The sequence below is a fragment of the Maylandia zebra genome, linkage group LG3 (genome assembly GCF_041146795.1).
Source record: "Maylandia zebra isolate NMK-2024a linkage group LG3, Mzebra_GT3a, whole genome shotgun sequence".
Taxonomy (NCBI): Eukaryota; Metazoa; Chordata; class Actinopteri; order Cichliformes; family Cichlidae; genus Maylandia; species Maylandia zebra.
Genome location: NC_135169.1, coordinates 49,175,916 through 49,197,036, shown reverse-complemented (window position 1 = coordinate 49,197,036; position 21,121 = coordinate 49,175,916). Strand labels below are relative to the sequence as shown.

Genomic DNA, 21,121 nt, shown 5'->3' with positions numbered 1-21,121 from the left:
ATGGCAAGCTACATTGTAGCCACAGCCACCCTGGGGCGCACTGACAGAGGCAAGGCTGCCGGACACTGGCGCCACCGGGCCCTCTGACCACGACCAGTAGGCAACGGGTGAAGTGTCTTGCCCAAGGACACAACAACCGAGACTGTCCAAGCCGGGGCTCGAACCAGCAACCTTCCAAGGCGAACTCCCAACTCTTGAGCCACCATCGCCCCACTCGTTTCTCACAACAAAAAGTTAAAGTGCTTCCTAACATTCACATTACTCTTTTCTACTTTAAACTTTGCGCATGTTCAGGTCAATGAACATGCGCAAGGATATGGTTAACAATATTCTCTGTTTTTCTTGTACTGATTGTGTATTATAATACAGTTGCCCAGGCTTTGGATGTTATTTCATTAGAGAAATAATAGCAATTTGACAAGTAAATCACTTTTAAAGTGTTTTGAGTCTTTGTGCTTTAAAATTACAACCCCATCTTACCTCCAGAATGTCAATGAGAACATTCTCTTCTGGCTGCTTGGTGCTGCGAACATTTTCCAGGACGATGGAGTAGTAGATGCCTTCGGGATCTGACTGGTACAGGTTGTATGTGTCTGACTGGTACCACTCCTGGAGGGCGAGGAAGACCTGGTTCTCATCTGTGCTCACTATCTGAACATCCTAGAGAATGAAACAGAAAAATTAGTGCTCTTGGGAGTGAAACAAGAGAAAAGAAGCGTAAAAGAAGGAAACTGAATAAAGAGAATAAAGGGGATGGAATAACAAAGTAAGCTCAGAGAAAGAAAAGAGAAAATAAGGTAATAATGACAGATAATGAATACAAGAGAAATGACTGACAAAGAAAATGAAAGCAAGTAATGACAGATGGAGAGAAGACAGAAAAAAGAAACTGAATAAAGAAAAGAAAGGAGAGTGAGAATAGATAAATCAGTAACAGAAGCAAGTGTAATTCATAGAACTTTGACAGTGATTTGCAGCAAGCCAGGGAACATAATCGGATAAATACAAATGTAGAGAGTGAGGAAAAAACTCAACAGAAAACGGGGGAGATGACGAATAAGGGTTCTACCCACTGAACACTGTTTCCTGGAGTGTAGAATACCGTTAGGTGTATCTGACAAAGCTCTTGAGACTCTGATGAAAATGGTTTCATCACTCATGAAAGACTGTAATGAAGGATCAAAGAGCAATTCAGCACTTTCTCTCTATTAGTGATTACATTAACATAACATTTGGAGACGAAGCCAAGAAGGTGTGTCTATAATCACTGACACGCTTCCATCTTGTTTATGAAAAACACTCAAGCTCAATTACCCTTAGATTTATGGTGGTGGTTCCAAGTAATAGCAATATTGAAAGCCATATGCTGATCTTCATATTCATAAAGGTACTCTTTCTGAGTCACTCAGCAGCTTTCTGCAAATTGCCACAGTGCTGATTATGGACGGATGCTGTCTCAGGACCCATGGTGACACATTTGAAAGGACTGGGTACCTTTTAGCTTAATTTTTTTACTGTGCAGAATTAACATTGTGACCTGAAAACCACTAATGCTTCCCTGAAAGTAAAAAAAAGTTCGATTTTTGAATCCAACAGAACTGTGAGCAATAAAAGACTTAACAACTTAAACACTTGTAAACACAAAGCTTTTAAACAGGACACATGGTATGGTCTTATAAGAGACTCTTGAGTCTTTTGCTATTTATGGCAATGCCAGCACACCTATTGTACCACAGTGTGAGATTGGTGCAAAAAGTGTTAAGCAGCTTATTAAATACAGCCGTATTTGTTACTCTGGGAATGGGAAGAGACAATGTTTGTATATAAAGAATTCTTCTTCTTTTATTTATTAAGGGACAAAGGTTAGCCAAGCCTGCCTGGCCAAGTGTGGAAAATGTAATTGTATTGCATTTGTATCCTTGAGCAACATACTGAATCCGTGTGTAAGTTCAAACAATAATGTAGACAGAACAATAGCAAACAAGGCAAGCAGTGCTTGTCTTGTGAAATCTAAAAATTGACATTAGTTCAAATGCAGCTGTTACGGTTGTTGATATGGCTAGGAGACGCTCCCTGTGGGAGAATGCTGTTGTTTCCCTTTCCCCCTTCCTGTCACGTCTTTCGGGTTCTGGGTGACGCAGCTGAGTAGCGTTACGGCTCGTTAGCCACGGGATCAAAACGGCCGTGTCTCACACGCTAGCCCCCCCTTCCCTGCGACGCGCTACGGCAGCTCGGAAAGGTTGAGCGGACTTCTGGAGGCTCTGAGCGGCGTGTGTGATAGTGTTTCTGTGCCCCTCTGCTGTTTGGGATATTGAGATCGCGGGGGACTGCCGTGGAAGCAGGTAGGGGGTTCTCCGCCATTTTTGTTTGACCAGTTTTCTCCCGTTTCATGGAAAGCCAGGGAGGTTGGGGTATTACTTCCCTGATCAAGAAAAAGAAAATACGACACCTGACCTCCCTGGTGTTTTGTTACTAGAATGGGGGAGGGTTTTTGTTTGTTATTTTGGCCTCGGAGACTCCGAAGCTTTTAGCTTCCCGGCTCAGCTGTGTGCTGCAAGTATTTTGCTTGGCTTGGTGAAATAAACCCCGTGAGCCTTCCAGTGACTGGTTTATGCGCGGTTACACTCTTTTCCCGTGTTCTTCCACTATTCCGAGAAAAGGTTGCACCTCTGGCCAGTGGCTATCCCGGGCTAAAGGGGACGGGGCGTAACAGTAACACAGTCTCTCTCCTTTCATCTCAAACAGCATTCTGTCCCACAGCCCCTCACCTTTTTGCATCTATCCTTCAAATCATTGCCAACTTGGGTTGATCTGATATCCTCGTGTTGGTGTTGTTCCCAGATCATCATACTAAATGTTGTTCCAGGATCAACATTGCAAGTGACCAATCAGAATGTTGTGACGTCATAGTTTTGCGACTTCGGGAAAAACCGGCGTAAAACAAAAAACTGTACTTAAGCTGCGTGAAACCGCCTCTGTCCGCCGATCAACAGACCCTGACCCTAACCCTAACTGTAACCCTTTAATAAACAGGAAGCAGAATTGATATTGTCCTTGCAACATTGGAATTTCATAAATGCACGAATGGCTTGGCGCGCAAAGGAATAACATCACAACAATGTGATTGGTCACTTGCAATGTTGAACCTGGAACAACATTTTCATGATGGTCTGGGAACAACACCAACACGAGGATATCAGATCATCCACCAACTTGTGGCTGCAGTTGACTATTAACAGTGCAAGCAGTCTCGACTCTGCTTTTGGCCAGATTCAGGTGCGTGTCCATATCCCGTTAAGAATGGCTTTAACTTTTCAAGTTCAAATGCAAACTGTGGCTGTTTGTGCATGGTGTGTGCATGGTGGACAAATCTCTGATCAGTTCCCCTCTTTGATGGGGAATTAATGGGAAACTGAGATGATGCCTCTGCTTTCACTGTTCTGAGATCAGTTGCCAGAACAGAACTAGGACTAGCAATTAAACAAGCACACACTGATACCTCAGCTTTCTTTGTACTAACCATCTTGGTCAACATGTGTGATGAAGATGAGTTGGGAGTAGTGTGAAAGGCACATCAGCAAGAAAAGCCTTGATGGTGCAGGGAAACCATCAGCTCCTGCTAAATCCTTCTTTATAAAACAGTCAATTTAAACAAATAAGGTGGTTTCCAAATACAACATCTTGTATTTGTTTATAATTCCATATTCACACTTATCAATGTCACACAATGCTTAAACCTATTAATTCAGATGTGATTTTAAAAATGTTAGAAATACATTTATTCTTTTTAAAATTAAGATTTAGGTCTTTTTCTGAGCTAAATAGTCCTACCCTACTGAAGCTTAAAGAGAATATAAAGTATTTAAAATGGGCTCAGTTTCAAACTTCTGCAAATAGACTAATGTGACTAATGGGGAATATTTTTCTGCAGGAGTACTTTTACTTTTTGAACCCGACAACACAAACTTTTGTGTCTTGAGGGGTTGTCATAATGTTTTCCTACTTTTGCTTGATAAATGGCTCTGAAAGAAATTCCTCCAGCAATTTTCATTGTCAGCAAATGGAAAATATTTGGGTGACAAATACAAAAGTAATATTTTACAATTCTTCAGCCAGGAAGGAGTGCAAAGAGGTGAAGATGTACAGAAAGAGTCTATCAGCATTTATTAAAGAATATCAAACAGGCAGCACGAGACAGATTAATCTGGTCTAACGTCCCTTATTAAACAGGCAACTCATTCCAACTCTAAATTAATGAGGCATACAGCAAAGTACAAGCTCTTTTTTGAGACACATAAGATTGGTGTCTGTGTGAAATTGGCTGTATGTTAGTTGGACAGGGACTATCTACGAAGTGCAACATCAAACGGCACAATACCTAAATATTCAACTGTAACTTCACTTTTTCTGTATACAGCCCATCTCTGCTGGTTCCACCTGTCCCCAGTTACTTCCCCGTGTCCTTTTTAGTCCTGGCTTTGCCTCACAGTCCTCGTCTGGATTTCTGTTTCATTTGTCTATTGGACTTTGAGTTCTTCTGGACTGTCTTATATGCTTTTTCAGCTCAGTTAAGTTTGTTTTTGTGGTCATTCTTATTCCTGCCAGTGTCTGCTAACTCAAAACAAATTAGTCTTTATTAACATCTACAGACTTCTGGCACTGCTCATGCATTAACATGCAAGACTGCTGCTCAAATTACACAAGACTGTGACAATGGCAATCAGTAAGTTAAACATTTAACCATAAAACAATGTCAAAATGCCTAATCAGCAAATCAAGTTGCCAACACTCAACCACAAACCATCAAAGAATATAACTATTATATGATGAAAGTAGAACATCGTTTGTTATGCTGCACGTTCCAGGCAGATATATTGTCATTCCTGTATAACACATTACCATGCAACACTGCCTCTAAATGAAAAAATAAATGAGCAGTCTTCATAATGACACCATCATGTTTCAGTTCAAACACAAATATTCCACCTCATTTACTTCTCCTTGCATCTTCAACTCCATATACCTTTTCTTTCTTTCTTCTTTATTCCAGTCCTCCATTAAAGCCCTGCGCTGCAGCCTGTTTTTGGCTGACAGTTCATCTGAGGCAGCAGTATGGAGCTTGGGAGGAGTTGGAACTGAAAAATGTCTAAACTTTAGCTTCAGATGCTTTTTTAACATTCAGAGATAGTCCTCCACCTACCAGAGGGACTAAAAAAACAACACAAAAAGAAGAAAAAAAACAATCATACACCAACACCAAGGACTGTTGGGGTGACAATGTAAATATATGCAGACAGTATTCATGAAAATGCTTGGGTGGAAGACCTCAATTTAGTGGCCAAACAGAGTAGGAAGGAAAAGAATATCCTGTGACTCAACTCAGGAATCGGATGTGATAAAGATGGAAAAAAGCACTGTTGTCTCAATATAGGTAAGGGTTATTAAAAAGGGAAACACATGAGCATATTTAATGGCCTGAGATACTACAGTGGGGCAAAAAAGTATTTAGTCAGCCACCGATTGTGCAAGTTCCCCCACTTAAAATGATGACAGAGGTCAGTAATTTGCACCAGAGGTACACTTCAACTGTGAGAGACAGAATGTGAAAAAAAAATCCATGAATCCACATGGTAGGATTTGTAAAGAATTTATTCGTAAATCAGGGTGGAAAATAAGTATTTGGTCACCTCAAACAAGGAAAATCTCTGGCTCTCACAGACCTGTAACGTCTTCTGTAAGAAGCTTTTCTGTCCCCCACTCGTTACCTGTATGAATGGCACCTGTTTGAACTCATCATCTGTATAAAAGACACCTGTCCACAGCCTCAAACATTCAGACTCCAAACTCCGCCATGGCCAAGACCAAAGAGCTTTCGAAGGACACCAGGAAAAGTATTGTAGACCTGCACCAGACTGGGAAGAGTGAATCTACAATAGGCAAGCAGCTTGGTGTGAAAAAAATCAACTGTGGGAGCAATCATCAGAAAATGGAAGACATACAAGACCACTGATAATCTCCCTCGATCTGGGGCTCCACGCAAGATCTCATCCCGTGGGGTCAAAATGATCATGAGAACGGTGAGCAAAGATCCCAGAACCACACAGGGGGACCTGGTGAATGACCTGCAGAGAGCTGGGACCAAAGTAACAAAGGTCACCATCAGTAACACACTACAACGGCAGGGAATCAAATCCCGCAGTGCCAGACGTGTTCCGCTGCTGAAGCCAGTGCATGTCCAGGCCCGTCTGAAGTTTGCCAGAGAGCACATGGATGATACAGCAGAGGATTGGGAGAATGTCATGTGGTCAGATGAAACCAAAGTAGAACTTTTTGGTATAAACTCAACTCGTCGTGTTTGGAGGAAGAAGAATACTGAGTTGCATCCCAAGAACACCATACCTACTGTGAAGCATGGGGGTGGAAACATCATGCTATGGGGCTGTTTTTCTGCCAAGGGGACAGGACGACTGATCCGTGTTAAGGACAGAATGAATGGGGCCATGTATCGTGAGATTTTGAGCCAAAACCTCCTTCCATCAGTGAGAACTTTGAAGATGAAACGAGGCTGGGTCTTCCAACATGACAATGATCCAAAACACACCGCCCGGGCAACAAAGGAGTGGCTCCGTAAGAAGCATTTGAAAGTCCTGGAGTGGCCTAGCCAGTCTCCAGACCTCAACCCCATAGAAAATCTGTGGCGGGAGTTGAAAGTCCGTGTTGCTCGGCGACAGCCCCAAAACATCACTGCTCTCGAGAAGATCTGCATGGAGGAATGGGTCAAAATACCAGCTACTGTGTGTGCAAACCTGGTAAAGACCTATAGTAAACGTTTGACCTCTGTTATTGCCAACAAAGGTTATGTTACAAAGTATTGAGTTGTATTTTTGTTATTGACCAAATACTTATTTTCCACCCTAATTTACGAATAAATTCTTTACAAATCCTACCATGTGGATTCATGGATTTTTTTTTTCCACATTCTGTCTCTCACAGTTGAAGTGTACCTCTGGTGCAAATTACTGACCTCTGTCATCATTTTAAGTGGGGGAACTTGCACAATCGGTGGCTGACTAAATACTTTTTTGCCCCACTGTATGTCCCACATTTTTTTTCATCAATAAATCCTTATTGTAACAAGGATACATGCAATCTTAATTGTCTTTTAATTTTTAACACAAAAACAAAAAGCAGAATTGGTGAACAAAAAAAAGCCCAAAAGCGTTTTTGGTCGTTTCAATGTGGACACACAACTCTGTGAAAATGATTGAAAACACTAGTGTGGACGTGTACCGTTTTCAGACGAAAACGCTGTTTTCAAATCTATCTGGGCTAGTGTGGATGTAGCCTTAGTGGGTTACCATGTGGCTGTGAGTGTCCTTTCCACACTCACATGCTTGATTTGCCTGCCTGATTGCGTGAGGCTGATCTGCCAGTCAACGATCAAGAATTCTGGAAATTGGCAGATTCTGGTCCCTTGTGGTGGGTGAAACTCTTGAAGTGGCAACCACTAGTGCTGAAAAATGAAGCAATTACAGAACTGATAGTTTCTCAGGTTCCCACTTGAGGCTTGTACTCAGACTCCCATGTGTAAAAAAAAAAAAAAAAAACAAAAAAAAAAACAGCCCCTCCATTAAAAAAACATTTGCTTAATATATACAGTAAAACCTCTTTACTCTAAGCTAGTAAAATACCTGAAGATTTTCATGAAATTAAATCTGCCATACGCTATAATATTAAAGTTCATTTGATGATCTGAACATTTTAGAGTAATAAATATGAAAGGAAGGAAGAGGGAAAATATTCTTTCACAGCGGTGTATTTCACTGTGTACTTGATCCAAACTCAGCACAGTGCTAATAACACTAGAAAGGCAAAGGCAGAACACTATAATGAGACGGTGCAGAATGTAAAGCTCAATTTACATTTACACATGAAAGGAAACTGTCTGGGTGCACATCCTGAAAAATCTACCAACCCTGTGTGGAGCAAAAACAAACCACAAGAATGAGTGAAAATAAGGATCCCCTGACTTTAAATTGTACACACTAGCAGAAGGAGGCATAAAATAAAATGAGGAAATTGTGAAAGTGAAAGATGTTTTCGTACATCTTGTTTTACATTTAGGTGAAAGAGACAGCAGGTTTTAATAATGTTATCAGACAACATTCACTATTAAAGGCATACGTACAAGACTGACCATCAATCATCTCACCCTTGCATATCCTAACAATCCTTTGTTTTGGATTTTCACAGTGACTTATACATTGTGTGCTCTGACTGCCTTGCTTCAGCCGTGCCTCCTAAAAGTTTTGTTTCCATACGTTGATGTTTACAGTCTATAGTAAAAGTATAGTAAGAGAAAAAGGTTTAACAGTAATCACGTATAATCATGTAGCCATGATTGGTGTACAAGCCTGTGACCACAGTGTCTACATGGATCACTGAGAACAATAGCTGAGAAGTCTTACAAAGGCAGGACAACCATGTTGATCATGTTACCAAATACTTCATTCCTTGATTTATTTATTTTTTCCCTGTCTTACCTTTTCAGGCAGCCATTCAGAAACATACAACAGGAGCTCTAAATGGTTACCATTGTGATGAAGTACACTAAAGGATTCACTCAAATATCCAAATAATTGAATTCAGGTGTTTCAATTACTGCCATGGCCACAGTTGAATAAAACCAAGCAGCTATGGACTGATTCTTATATAGCGCTTTGCTATTCTCCCAGAGTAATCAAAGCGCTCTATACAACGTCCCACATTCACTTTCTTCTAAGCTTTTAGTGCCTCCTAGCTAACATTCATACTCCAATGGATGGATCGGAGAGCAACTTGGGGTTAGTATCTTGCACAAGAATACTTGGCATGGCCTGCTGTACTTCCTGAGCTACAGCCACCCTGCAGCTAGGCATACGCTCAGAAGCGTAGTGGTCACATACAATCACAGAGTGGGGTCAGCGGATGCTGAGACACAATCCCTCCTCTCACCTCATCTAACACCTCAGCTTGTTCCTTTCTCTTTGACCAACAGTACCACAGTTTCCACTGGCACCCTGCTGGCCATCAGGGTGGAAACTGAATTGAAAACACGAGTGTCTTAAATTGAATTTCAGGCCACGTGCTAAAAGCAAATGCTTGGTTGACATGTGAAGGAGATTTATAAACTTCTATTACTTATGCCCGTTCTCAATACTCCTGCCGGTGGCTCATGTACAATTATTTCAGACATCTTTCTGACAGATTATACTCCATCACTGTCCCATTTCCTACAGTAACATCACTGAGCCTTGGTCAGAATGGTGCGAGGAACGTCTTGCTCATTTAATTAATGGGGAAAAAAAAAAAAAAAAAGGACAACATCTGATGCCAGATTTCCCCCGGCAGTCAGCTGGGACATAATAGCCTCTTCAGTGGGCTCACCCTCTCTCAGCAGCTTTGAGCTCATTTCCTTTCACACTCTAACAGATCCCATTAATCACATTAAAATCCCCATCATGCCCCGTGGACATTACTGAATTCAGTAAAGAGGTCTTTGATACAGTCGGCCCACACATTTCAGCTTTCTAAAAGATTTAACTGCTTTAAGATCTCATCCAGCTGTCTTACACATACCTCTTAAAGATAAAATCAATTCTCTTAGTAATTATAAGCACTCACTCAAAATGCTTACAGGTCAAGCTTTTATTTCTAAATACTGAAAAATTAGCTGTCATGGGTCACAGAGTTTTGACTGTTGTCCTGATGTGAAAAAGTCAGATTATTTTTTAAGATATTATTTTTATTTCACATTTATTATGTACTGCTTCTTCACTGCAGCATTCTGCCTCTGCAGCAGAACACACCCTTGCAATCCTGAAATGTGGTATTGACAGCCACAAGTGTTTCTTTGGACTTCTGGCTTCACAATGTCATTGACAGCTCCTGAGATTGTTTGATTTTCATTTTATTCAACTCAGCTTGTACCTGGTAATACAGATGCACATAGGATTCTTATACATCCTATTCTGTCCCCTGCGTGCGTGGTTCTGTTGCACGAAGTGACAGATAGCTAAACATATGCAGCAGGCACTGAAAGCGTTAAATGATGAGTCAGATGTGGAAGTAAAGTTGAGGGCTGTTTACTTGTTTGTCTTCACCAATGTACATCTTACAGTGCTTTCCCAGAGCTTGTGAAACTACAAAAATACAAAACAGAAATATGCTCAATGAAAATAAAGAATTATGCACAAGCCAAGCCACAGAAAAATTCACTTGACGGTAGTCTCCAAGCTAACCACTAGGAGATGCTAAAATGCTTAATGTGCACATAACATTATACATCCCATTTAACAGACTTTAAGTCTCTCATATCTAAAGACATTAGAGTCATAATAAACTATTCATGTATCTTATAATGAGATTCCTTTTAGGATTACTTTCCAGTCGTGTTGTTAGAAATTTACAAGAAGAAAAACTGGAATAATGGAGCAGCAGCACGAGGACGTTTAGCCCACAGCTGACCTTGTGTTTGGAATGGGTGGTTCTGGAAAAACACTCCTTGCACACAAATAATCTCTGACTCAACATGTCACCAATTAAGGCAAATGGAGAGTGTTGTTTGTTGACAAATTCTTCAATTTCAATTTTATTTCTACAGCACCAAATCACAACAACAGTTGTCTCAAGGCGCTTTATGTTGTAAGGTAGACCCTACAAAAATACATACAGAGAAAAACCCAGCAATCACATGACCCCCTATGAGCAAGCACTTTGGCGACAGTGGGAAAGAAAAACTCCCTTTTTACAGGAATAAATCTCCAGCAGAACCAGGCTCAGGGAGGGGCGGCCATCTGCTGTGACCAGTTGGGGAGAGAATTCTCTTGCATATGTATAACTATTACACATGCAAGTCCAGAAAGTTTAAATAAAGTTGTTGTTTTTTTGTTTTTTTAACATTTATGCATCCATTCCCTTCCACCTATCCAGTTCAGGGTCATGAGGGCTGCAGACTTTCCCAGCTATCATAGGGCAAGAGGCAGAGTACACCCTGGACAGGTCGCCAATCTGTCGCAGGGCTAACACAGAGAGACAGACATTCAGTCATTTTAAGTAACCTTAATACATCTACTTATATCAAAAGCCTGACATGTTCAACAGAAAACATCTGTTTTCTGGTAAAATGAGGCATTTAATAAAACCAAATATTCAGTTCCGTCATCTACAGTATGCCCTACAGCTATTACCTCATTTAGTTGTTTTTATTTTTATTTTGAGATTAAAGTAAAAAAATCTTTGATTTTGCCACTTACATACACCCTACAGCCTGTCTTTCTCCTATGAAATTGGCTGCACATAAAAATAAAGCCTCATTTTACAGCTTTATCACTCTTCAGAAATTCTGCTTTAGAGAAACTTATTGTGCTGTAGCTGCATGCCTCTATTCATTCAGATGGGTATCTGTTGTCTCGTAAGTCTTTACTGGCTTGTGGATTCAAATAACACAGGGTTTTTTTGTGTTTTTGGTTTTGTTTTGTTTTTTAAAAAAATAGAAAGTGTATCATTGCAACTAATGTGTATATACATACAGTTAGGCCCATAAATATTTGGACAGAGCCAACATTTTTCTAATTTTGGTTCTGTATATTAGCACAATGAATTTTAACCAAACAACTCAAATGCAGCTGAACAAAAATATTAAAAATGTGATGAACTAAAGCATTTTTAACAATATCCCTTCATTTCAGGGGCTCAAAAGTAACTGGACAAATAAATGATTGATAATAAAATGTTATAAATGAACATTTTATTAACAGTTATTTATTTGTCTAGAAAACCCTATGCTGGCAACAACAGCGTGAACTCTTAAACTCATGGACATCACCAGATGCTGGGTTTCCTCCTTTTTTATGTTCTGCCAGGCCTTTACTGCAGCTAGTTAGTGTGAATGCTTGAAAAGCATTCACAGTATTGTTCTTCTAATTAGTGTGAATGCTTGAAAAGCATTCACAGTATTGTTCTTCTAATCTTTATTATTAGTGTGAATGCTTGAAAAGCATTCACAGTATTGTTCTTCTAATTAGTGTGAATGCTTGAAAAGCATTCACAGTATTGTTCTTCTAATCTTTATTAGTGTGAATGCTTGAAAAGCATTCACAGTATTGTTCTTCTAATCTTTATTATTATTTTCTATTCCGTACGTTTTTCGCCGACTATCTCCTTCAAAACCGTTCAACTTAGAAAAACCATTCAAACACCGTTAGATTCCTCTTCTTTTGGAATGGTGTGCTTCTACTTTTCATATTTTTAACATTTATATTTTTAATTTTATTCAACTTTATTCAACAAAAATTTATAATGTATTTCAATGGGGAAACCCTTCAAATCCTCATTCAACTTACTCATTTTTAAACTCTTACTACTTCCACATACATTGACATAGAGCCACCATTCAAACTTTAAAACGAAGACAAGACATTCAACTATTCAACTTGTATTTATCTTTTCAATATCTATTATACTTTTTCTTCAGTTCCAGTTTAAGTTTCATGATGTTTTTTCACCCGTTTCAGAGTTTATAATGGGTGTGTATGGGACGGAATGTTGGGGCTAGAGTGAGACAGCTCAACTGCTAGAGTGAGAGGAGCAAAAAAATTAATCTTAAAATCTTTTTTAAAACTGCTGCTGTGTCCACAGCGTTTGCTCTACAGGTATGATTTTACCCTCAAAACGTAGCCATGGCTGTCCTCTTTCATCCAATGTGTTTACTATTGTACTAGGTGTTATGGTTCTTTCATAAATGTCACCAATGCACAGCCTCCTCCCTCCAACTCTTCCATAGACTCTAATGTTAAAATGGCTCAGAAGGTTCGTTTGAAAATTAGAAGAGCATGGTGTCTTTACACTGTCACCACGTCCATATAATAAACTCCACAGGCATGAAAACTGAGAATTAGGTAGACTAGACATGGCTGTCGCTCACGGTGAAAGAATTTTGTCAATACGACTTTTACTTTTCATTTGGGAGCGATTTGTTTCGGCCTGACTTTTCTGTTCATTTTAAGCAGCAAAAGTGAGGTGCATGTCTGTGTCCGTGTGTATGGAGCCCTTGGGTGCGGTCACTATAGCAACCAGGCTCACACCTGCCTGCTTAACGAGCTCTCTCTCTCACTCTGCCAAGATTCATCTTAAGCACTTCTCTTTCAACTGCTGCTGTGTCCACAGTGTTAAAGCCATCATTTTACCCTCAAAACGTCGCCATCGTTGTTCTTTTTCCAACATCTTGTCTTTCAAAGCTCAGAGATGTAAACTTTTTAAACTGTGTGGGTCCAAGTGGAGGGATCACATTTGAGTCATTCAGTGATTCAAAGAATATGACCTTTTAATATTCTTTCAGATGTTTTCTGACTCTAAATGTTCTTTTCTCATTTCTTAGGTTTTTCTAATTTACAATTAAAACATTTTCAGCTTTTTTCCAACTCCTTCTTCTGTGTAACCTTCAGCTTTTAGCAGTTCAGCACTTTTGTTTTCAGGTTAAATTCGGGTTTTTTTTTTTGTTTTTTTTAATCTCATTCAAAATTTTTAACTTAAATTCAGTAATTATTTCATTTCAATGCATACATTCAGATTCAAGCATTCACACTGCAGTTTCTTCAGAAAATGCACTTTCTAGTTAGTGTGAATGCTTGAAAAGCATTCACAGTATTGTTATTCGAATCTTTATTATTATTAGTGTGAATGCTTGAAAAGCATTCACAGTATTGTTATTCGAATCTTTATTATTAGTGTGAATGCTTGAAAAGCATTCACAGTATTGTTCTTCTAATCTTTATTATTATTCCATTTTATTATTATTATCTATTCCGTACGTTTTTTGAAAGCCTACTCCTTCAAAACCGTTCAACTTAGAAAAACCATTCAAACACCGTTAGATTCCTATTATTTTGGACATGACTGCTTCTAATTTTCTCATTTTTAACATTTATATTTTTAATTTTATTCAACTTTATTCAACAAAAATTTCCCATGTATTTCAATGGGGAGACCCTTCAAATTCTCATTCAACTTACTCATTTTTAAACTCTTACTACTTCCACATACATTGACATAGAGCCACCATTCAAACTTTAAAACGAAGACAAGACATTCAACTATTCAACTTGTATTTATCTTTTCAATATCTATTATACTTTTTCTTCAGTTCCAGTTTAAGTTTCATGATGTTTTTTCACCCGTTTCAGAGTTTATAATGGGTGTGTATGGGACGGAATGTTGGGGCTAGAGTGAGGCAGCTCAACTGCTAGAGTGAGAGGAGCAAAAAAATTAATCTTAAAATCTTTTTTAAAACTGCTGCTGTGTCCACAGCGTTTGCTCTACAGGTATGATTTTACCCTCAAAACGTAGCCATGGCTGTCCTCTTTCATCCAATGTGTTTACTATTGTCCTAGGTGTTATGGTTCTTTCATAAATGTCACCAATGCACAGCCTCCTCCTTCCAACTCTTCCATAGACTCTAATGTTAAAATGGCTCAGAAGGTTCGTTTGAAAATCAGAAGAGCATGGTGTCTTTCCACTGTCACCACGTCCATATAATAAGCTCCACAGGCATGAAAACTGAGAATTCGGTAGACTAGAAGCTGCTGTCGCTCACGGTGAAAGAATTTTGTCAATACGACTTGTACTTTTAATTTGGGAACGATTTGTTTCGGCCTGACTTTTCTGTTCGTTTTAAGCAGCAAAAGTGAGGTGCATGTCTGTGTCGTGTGTATGGAGCCATTGGGTGCAGTCACTATAGCAACCAGGCTCACACCTGCCTGCTTAACGAGCTCTGCCTGCCACTGTGCCAAGATTCATATTAAACACTTCTCTTTCAACTGCTGCTGTGTCCACAGTGTCACAGCCATCATTTTACCCTCAAAACGTCGCCATCGTTGTTCTTTTTCCAACATCTTGTCTTTCAAAGCTCAGAGATGTAAACTTTTTAAACTGTGTGGGTCCAAGTGGAGGGATCACATTTTAGTCATTCAGTGATTCAAAGAATATGACCTTTTAATATTCTTTCAGATGTTTTCTGACTCTAAATGTTCTTTTCTCATTTCTTAGGTTTTTCTAATTTAAAATTAAAACATTTTCAGCTTTTTTCCAACTTCTTCTTCTGTGTAACCTTCAGCTTTTAGCAGTTCAGCACTTTTGTTTTCAGGTTAAATTCGGGTTTTTTTTTTTGTTTTGTTTTTTATCTCATTCAAGATTTTTAACTCAAAATTCAGCAATTAATTCATTTCAGTGCATACATTCAGATTCAAGCATTCACACTGCAGTTTCTTCAGAAAATGCACTTTCTAGTTATTCTATTTTATTATTATCTATTCCGTACGTTTTTTGAAAGCCTACTCCTTCAAAACCGTTCAACTTAGAAAAACCATTCAAACATCGTTAGATTCCTATTATTTTGGACAACATTGCTTCTATTTTTCTCATTTTTAACATTTATATTTTTAATTTTATTCAACTTTATTCAACAAAAATTTCCCATGTATTTCAATGGGGAGACCCTTCAAATTCTCATTCAACTTACTCATTTTTAAACTCTTACTACTTCAACATACGTTCACATAGAGCCACCATTCAAACTTTAAAACGAAGACAAGACATTCAACTATTCAACTTGTATTTATCTTTTCAATATCTATTATACTTTTTCTTCAGTTCCAGTTTAAGTTTCATGATGTTTTTTCACCCGTTTCAGAGTTTATAATGGGTGTGTATGGGACGGAATGTTGGGGCTAGAGTGAGGCAGCTCAACTGCTAGAGTGAGAGGAGCAAAAAAATTAATCTTAAAATATTTTTTAAAACTGCTGCTGTGTCCGCAGCGTTTGCTCTACAGGTATGATTTTACCCTCAAAACGTAGCCATGGCTGTCCTCTTTCATCCAATGTGTTTACTATTGTCCTAGGTGTTATGGTTCTTTCGTAAATGTCACCAATGCACAGCCTCCTCCCTCCAACTCTTCCATAGACTCTAATGTTAAAATGGCTCAGAAGGTTCGTTTGAAAATCAGAAGAGCATGGTGTCTTTCCACTGTCACCACGTCCATATAATAAACTCCACAGGCATGAAAACTGAGAATTCAGTAGACTAGAAGCTGCTGTCGCTCACGGTGAAAGAATTTTGTCAATACGACTTTTACTTTTCATTTGGGAACGATTTGTTTCGGCCTGACTTTTCTGTTCATTTTAAGCAGCAAAAGTGAGGCGCATGTCTGTGTACGTGTGTATGGAGCCATTGGGTGCGGTCACTATAGCAACCAGGCTCACACCTGCCTGCTTAACGAGCTCTGCCTGCCACTGTACCAAGATTCATCTTAAGCACTTCTCTTTCAACTGCTGCTGTGTCCACAGTGTTACAGCCATCATTTTACCCTCAAATTGTCGCCATTATTGTTCTCTTTCCAACACCGTATCTTTCAAAGCTCAGGCATTTAAACTTTTTAAACTGTGTGGATCAAAGTGGAGGGATCACATTTGAGTCATTCAGTGATTCAAAGAATATGACCTTTTAATATTCATTCAGATGTTTTCTGACTCTAAATGTTCTTTTCTCATTTCTTAGGGTTTTCTAATTTACATTTAAAACATTTTCAGTTTTTTTCCAACTCCTTCTTCTGTGTAACCTTCAGCTTTTAGCAGTTCAGCACCTTTGTTTTCAGGTTAAATTCGTTTTTTTTTTTGTTTTTTTTTTTATCTCATTCAATATTTTTAACTCAAAATTCAGCAATTAATTCATTTCAGTGCATACATTCAGATTCAAGCATTCACACTGCAGTTTCTTCAGAAAATGCACTTTCTAGTTAGTGTGAATGCTTGAAAAGCATTCACAGTATTGTTATTCTAATCTTTATTATTATTCTATTTTATTATTATTATCTATTCCGTACGTTTTTTGAAAGCCTACTCCTTCAAAACCGTTCAACTTAGAAAAACCATTCAAACACCGTTAGATTCCTATTCTTTTGGACAACACTGCTTCTATTTTTCATATTTTTAACATTTATATTTTTAATTTTATTCAACTTTATTCAACAAAAATTTATAATGTATTTCAATGGGGAGACCCTTCAAATCCTCATTCAACTTACTCATTTTTAAACTCTTACTACTTCCACATACATTGACATAGAGCCACCATTCAAACTTTAAAACGAAGACAAGACATTCAACTATTCAACTTGTATTTATCTTTTCAATATCTATTATACTTTTTCTTCAGTTCCAGTTTAAGTTTCATGATGTTTTTTCACCCGTTTCAGAGTTTATAATGGGTGTGTATGGGACGGAATGTTGGGGCTAGAGTGAGAGAGCTCAACTGCTAGAGTGAGAGGAGCAAAAAAATTAATCTTAAAATATTTTTTAAAACTGCTGCTGTGTCCACAGCGTTTGCTCTACAGCCACCATTTTACCCTCAAAACGTAGCCATCGCTGTCCTCTTTCATCCAATGTGTTTACTATTGTCCTAGGTGTTATGGTTCTTTCATAAATGTCACCAATGCACAGCCTCCTCCCTCCAACTCTTCCATAGACTCTAATGTTAAAATGGCTCAGAAGGTTCTTTTGAAAATCAGAAGAGCATGGTGTCTTTCCACTGTCACCACGTCCATATAATAAGCTCCACAGGCATGAAAACTGAGAATTCAGTAGACTAGACATTGCTGTCGCTCACGGTGAAAGAATTTTGTCAATACGACTTGTACTTTTCATATGGGAACGATTTGTTTCGGCCTGACTTTTCTGTTCATTTTAAGCAGCAAAAGTGAGGCGCATGTCTGTGTACGTGTGTATGGAGCCCTTGGGTGCGGTCACTATAGCAACCAGGCTCACACCTGCCTGCTTAACGAGCTCTCTCTCTCTCTCTGCCAAGATTCATCTTAAACACTTCTCTTTCAACTGCTGCTGTGTCCACAGTGTTAAAGCCATCATTTTACCCTCAAAACGTCGCCATCGTTGTTCTTTTTCCAACATCTTGTCTTTCAAAGCTCAGAGATGTAAACTTTTTAAACTGTGTGGGTCCAAGTGGAGGGATCACATTTTAGTCATTCAGTGATTCAAAGAATATGACCTTTTAATATTCATTCAGATGTTTTCTGACTCTAAATGTTCTTTTCTCATTTCTTAGGGTTTTCTAATTTACATTTAAAACATTTTCAGTTTTTTTCCAACTCCTTCTTCTGTGTAACCTTCAGCTTTTAGCAGTTCAGCACCTTTGTTTTCAGGTTAAATACGTGTTTTTTTTTTGTTTTTTTTTTAATCTCATTCAATATTTTTAACTCAAAATTCAGCAATTAATTCATTTCAGTGCATACATTCAGATTCAAGCATTCACACTGCAGTTTCTTCAGAAAATGCACTTTCTAGTTATTATATTTTATTTTTCCGTACGTTTTTTGAAAGCCTACTCCTTCAAAACCGTTCAACTTAGAAAAACCATTCAAACATCGTTAGATTCCTATTATTTTGGACATGACTGCTTCTAATTTTCTAATTTTTAACATTTATATTTTTAATTTTATTCAACTTTATTCAACAAAAATTTATAATGTATTTCAATGGGGAGACCCTTCAAATCCTCATTCAACTTACTCATTTTTAAACTCTTACTACTTCCACATACGTTGACATAGAGCCACCATTCAAACTTTAAAACGAAGACAAGACATTCAACTATTCAACTTGTATTTATCTTTTCAATATCTATTATACTTTTTCTTCAGTTCCAGTTTAAGTTTCATGATGTTTTTTCACCCGTTTCAGAGTTTATAATGGGTGTGTATGGGACGGAATGTTGGGGCTAGAGTGAGGCAGCTCAACTGCTAGAGTGAGAGGAGCAAAAAAATTAATCTTAAAATCTTTTTTAAAACTGCTGCTGTGTCCGCAGCGTTTGCTCTACAGGTATGATTTTACCCTCAAAACGTAGCCATCGCTGTCCTCTTTCATCCAATGTGTTTACTATTGTACTAGGTGTTACGGTTCTTTCATAAATGTCACCAATGCACAGCCTCCTCCCTCCAACTCTTCCATAGACTCTAATGTTAAATTGGCTCAGAAGGTTGGTTTGAAAATCAGAAGAGCATGGTGTCTTTCCACTGTCACCACGTCCATATAATAAGCTCCACAGGCATGAAAACTGAGAATTCAGTAGACTAGAAGCTGCTGTCGCTCACGGTGAAAGAATTTTGTCAATACGACTTGTACTTTTAATTTGGGAACGATTTGTTTCGGCCTGACTTTTCTGTTCATTTTAAGGAGCAAAAGTGAGGTGCATGTCTGTGTCCGTGTGTATGGAGCCATTGGGTGCAGTCACTATAGCAACCAGGCTCACACCTGCCTGCTTAACGAGCTCTGCCTGCCACTGTGCCAAGATTCATATTAAACACTTCTCTTTCAACTGCTGCTGTGTCCACAGTGTCACAGCCATCATTTTACCCTCAAAACGTCGCCATCGTTGTTCTTTTTCCAACATCTTGTCTTTCAAAGCTCAGAGATGTAAACTTTTTAAACTGTGTGGATCCAAGCAGAGGGATCACATTTTAGTCATTCAGTGATTCAAAGAATATGAACTTTTAATATTCATTCAGATGTTTTCTGACTCTAAATGTTCTTTTCTCATTTCTTAGGTTTTTCTAATTTACAATTAAAACATTTTCAGCTTTTTTCCAACTTCTTCTTCTGTGTAACCTTCAGCTTTTAGCAGTTCAGCACTTTTGTTTTCAGGTTAAATTCGGTTTTTTTTTTTTTTATCTCATTCAAAATTTTTAACTTAAATTCAGTAATTATTTCATTTCAATGCATACATTCAGATTCAAGCATTCACACTGCAGTTTCTTCAGAAAATGCACTTTCTAGTCTTTATTAGTGTGAATGCTTGAAAAGCATTCACAGTATTGTTATTCGAATCTTTATTAGTGTGAATGCTTGAAAAGCATTCACAGTATTGTTATTCGAATCTTTATTATTATTATTATTATTATTATTATATATTCCGTACGTTTTTTGGCATCTCACTCCTTCAAAACCGCTCAACTTAGAAAAACCATTCAAACACCGTTAGATTCCTATTCTTTTGGACATGAATGCTTCTACTTTTCTCATTTTTAACATTTATATTTTTAATTTTATTCAACTTTATTTAACAAAAATTTATAATGTATTTCAATGGAGAGACCCTTCAAATTCTCATTCAACTTCCTCCTCTTTAAACTCTTACTACTTCCACATACGTTCACATAGAGCCTCCATTCAAACTTTAAAACGAAGACAAGACATTCAACTATTCAACTTGTATTTATCTTTTCAATATCTATTATACTTTTTCTTCAGTTCCAGTTTAAGTTTCATGATGTTTTTTCACCCGTTTCAGAGTTTATAATGGGTGTGTATGGGACGGAATGTTGGGGCTAGAGTGAGACAGCTCAACTGCTAGAGTGAGAGGAGCAAAAAAATTAATCTTAAAATCTTTTTTAAAACTGCTGCTGTGTCCGCAGCGTTTGCTCTACAGGTATGATTTTACCCTCAAAATGTAGCCATCGCTGTCCTCTTTCATCCAATGTGTTTACTATTGTACTAGGTGTTATGGTTTTTTCATAAATGCCACCAATGCACAGCCTCCTCCCTCCAACTCTTCCATAGACTCTAATGTTAAACTTGCTCAGAAGGTTCGTTTGAAAATCAGAAGAGCATGGTGTCTTTACACTGTCACCACGTCCATATAATAAGCTCCACAGGCATGAAAACTGAGAATTAGGTAGACTAGACATTGCTGTCGCTCACGGTGAAAGAATTTCGTCAATACGACTTTTACTTTTCATTTGGGAACGATTTGTTTCGGCCTGACTTTTCTGTTCATTTTAAGCAGCAAAAGTGAGGCGCATGTCTGTGTACGTGTGTATGGAGCCATTGGGTGCGGTCACTATAGCAACCAGGCTCACACCTGCCTGCTTAACGAGCTCTGCCTGCCACTCTGCCAAGATTCATCTTAAGCACTTCTCTTTCAACTGCTGCTGTGTCCACAGTGTTAAAGCCATCATTTTACCCTCAAAATGTCGCCATCGTTGTTCTCTTTCCAACATCTTGTCTTTCAAAGCTCAGAC

At 38.4% G+C, this 21,121-nt stretch overlaps 1 protein-coding gene across 4 annotated transcripts in view; it reads right to left on the bottom strand.

The window, feature by feature from the left end:
* sorcs2 (sortilin-related VPS10 domain containing receptor 2) overlaps positions 1-21,121 on the bottom strand; it is a 416,004-nt gene that overhangs the window by 43,482 nt on the left and 351,401 nt on the right. For all 4 annotated transcript variants that reach the window (XM_076881972.1, XM_076881973.1, XM_076881974.1 and 1 more), the window contains exon 9: positions 481-660. In XM_076881972.1, the coding sequence (XP_076738087.1) occupies positions 481-660 (180 nt within the window). The remainder of the gene's footprint in view (positions 1-480; positions 661-21,121) is intronic.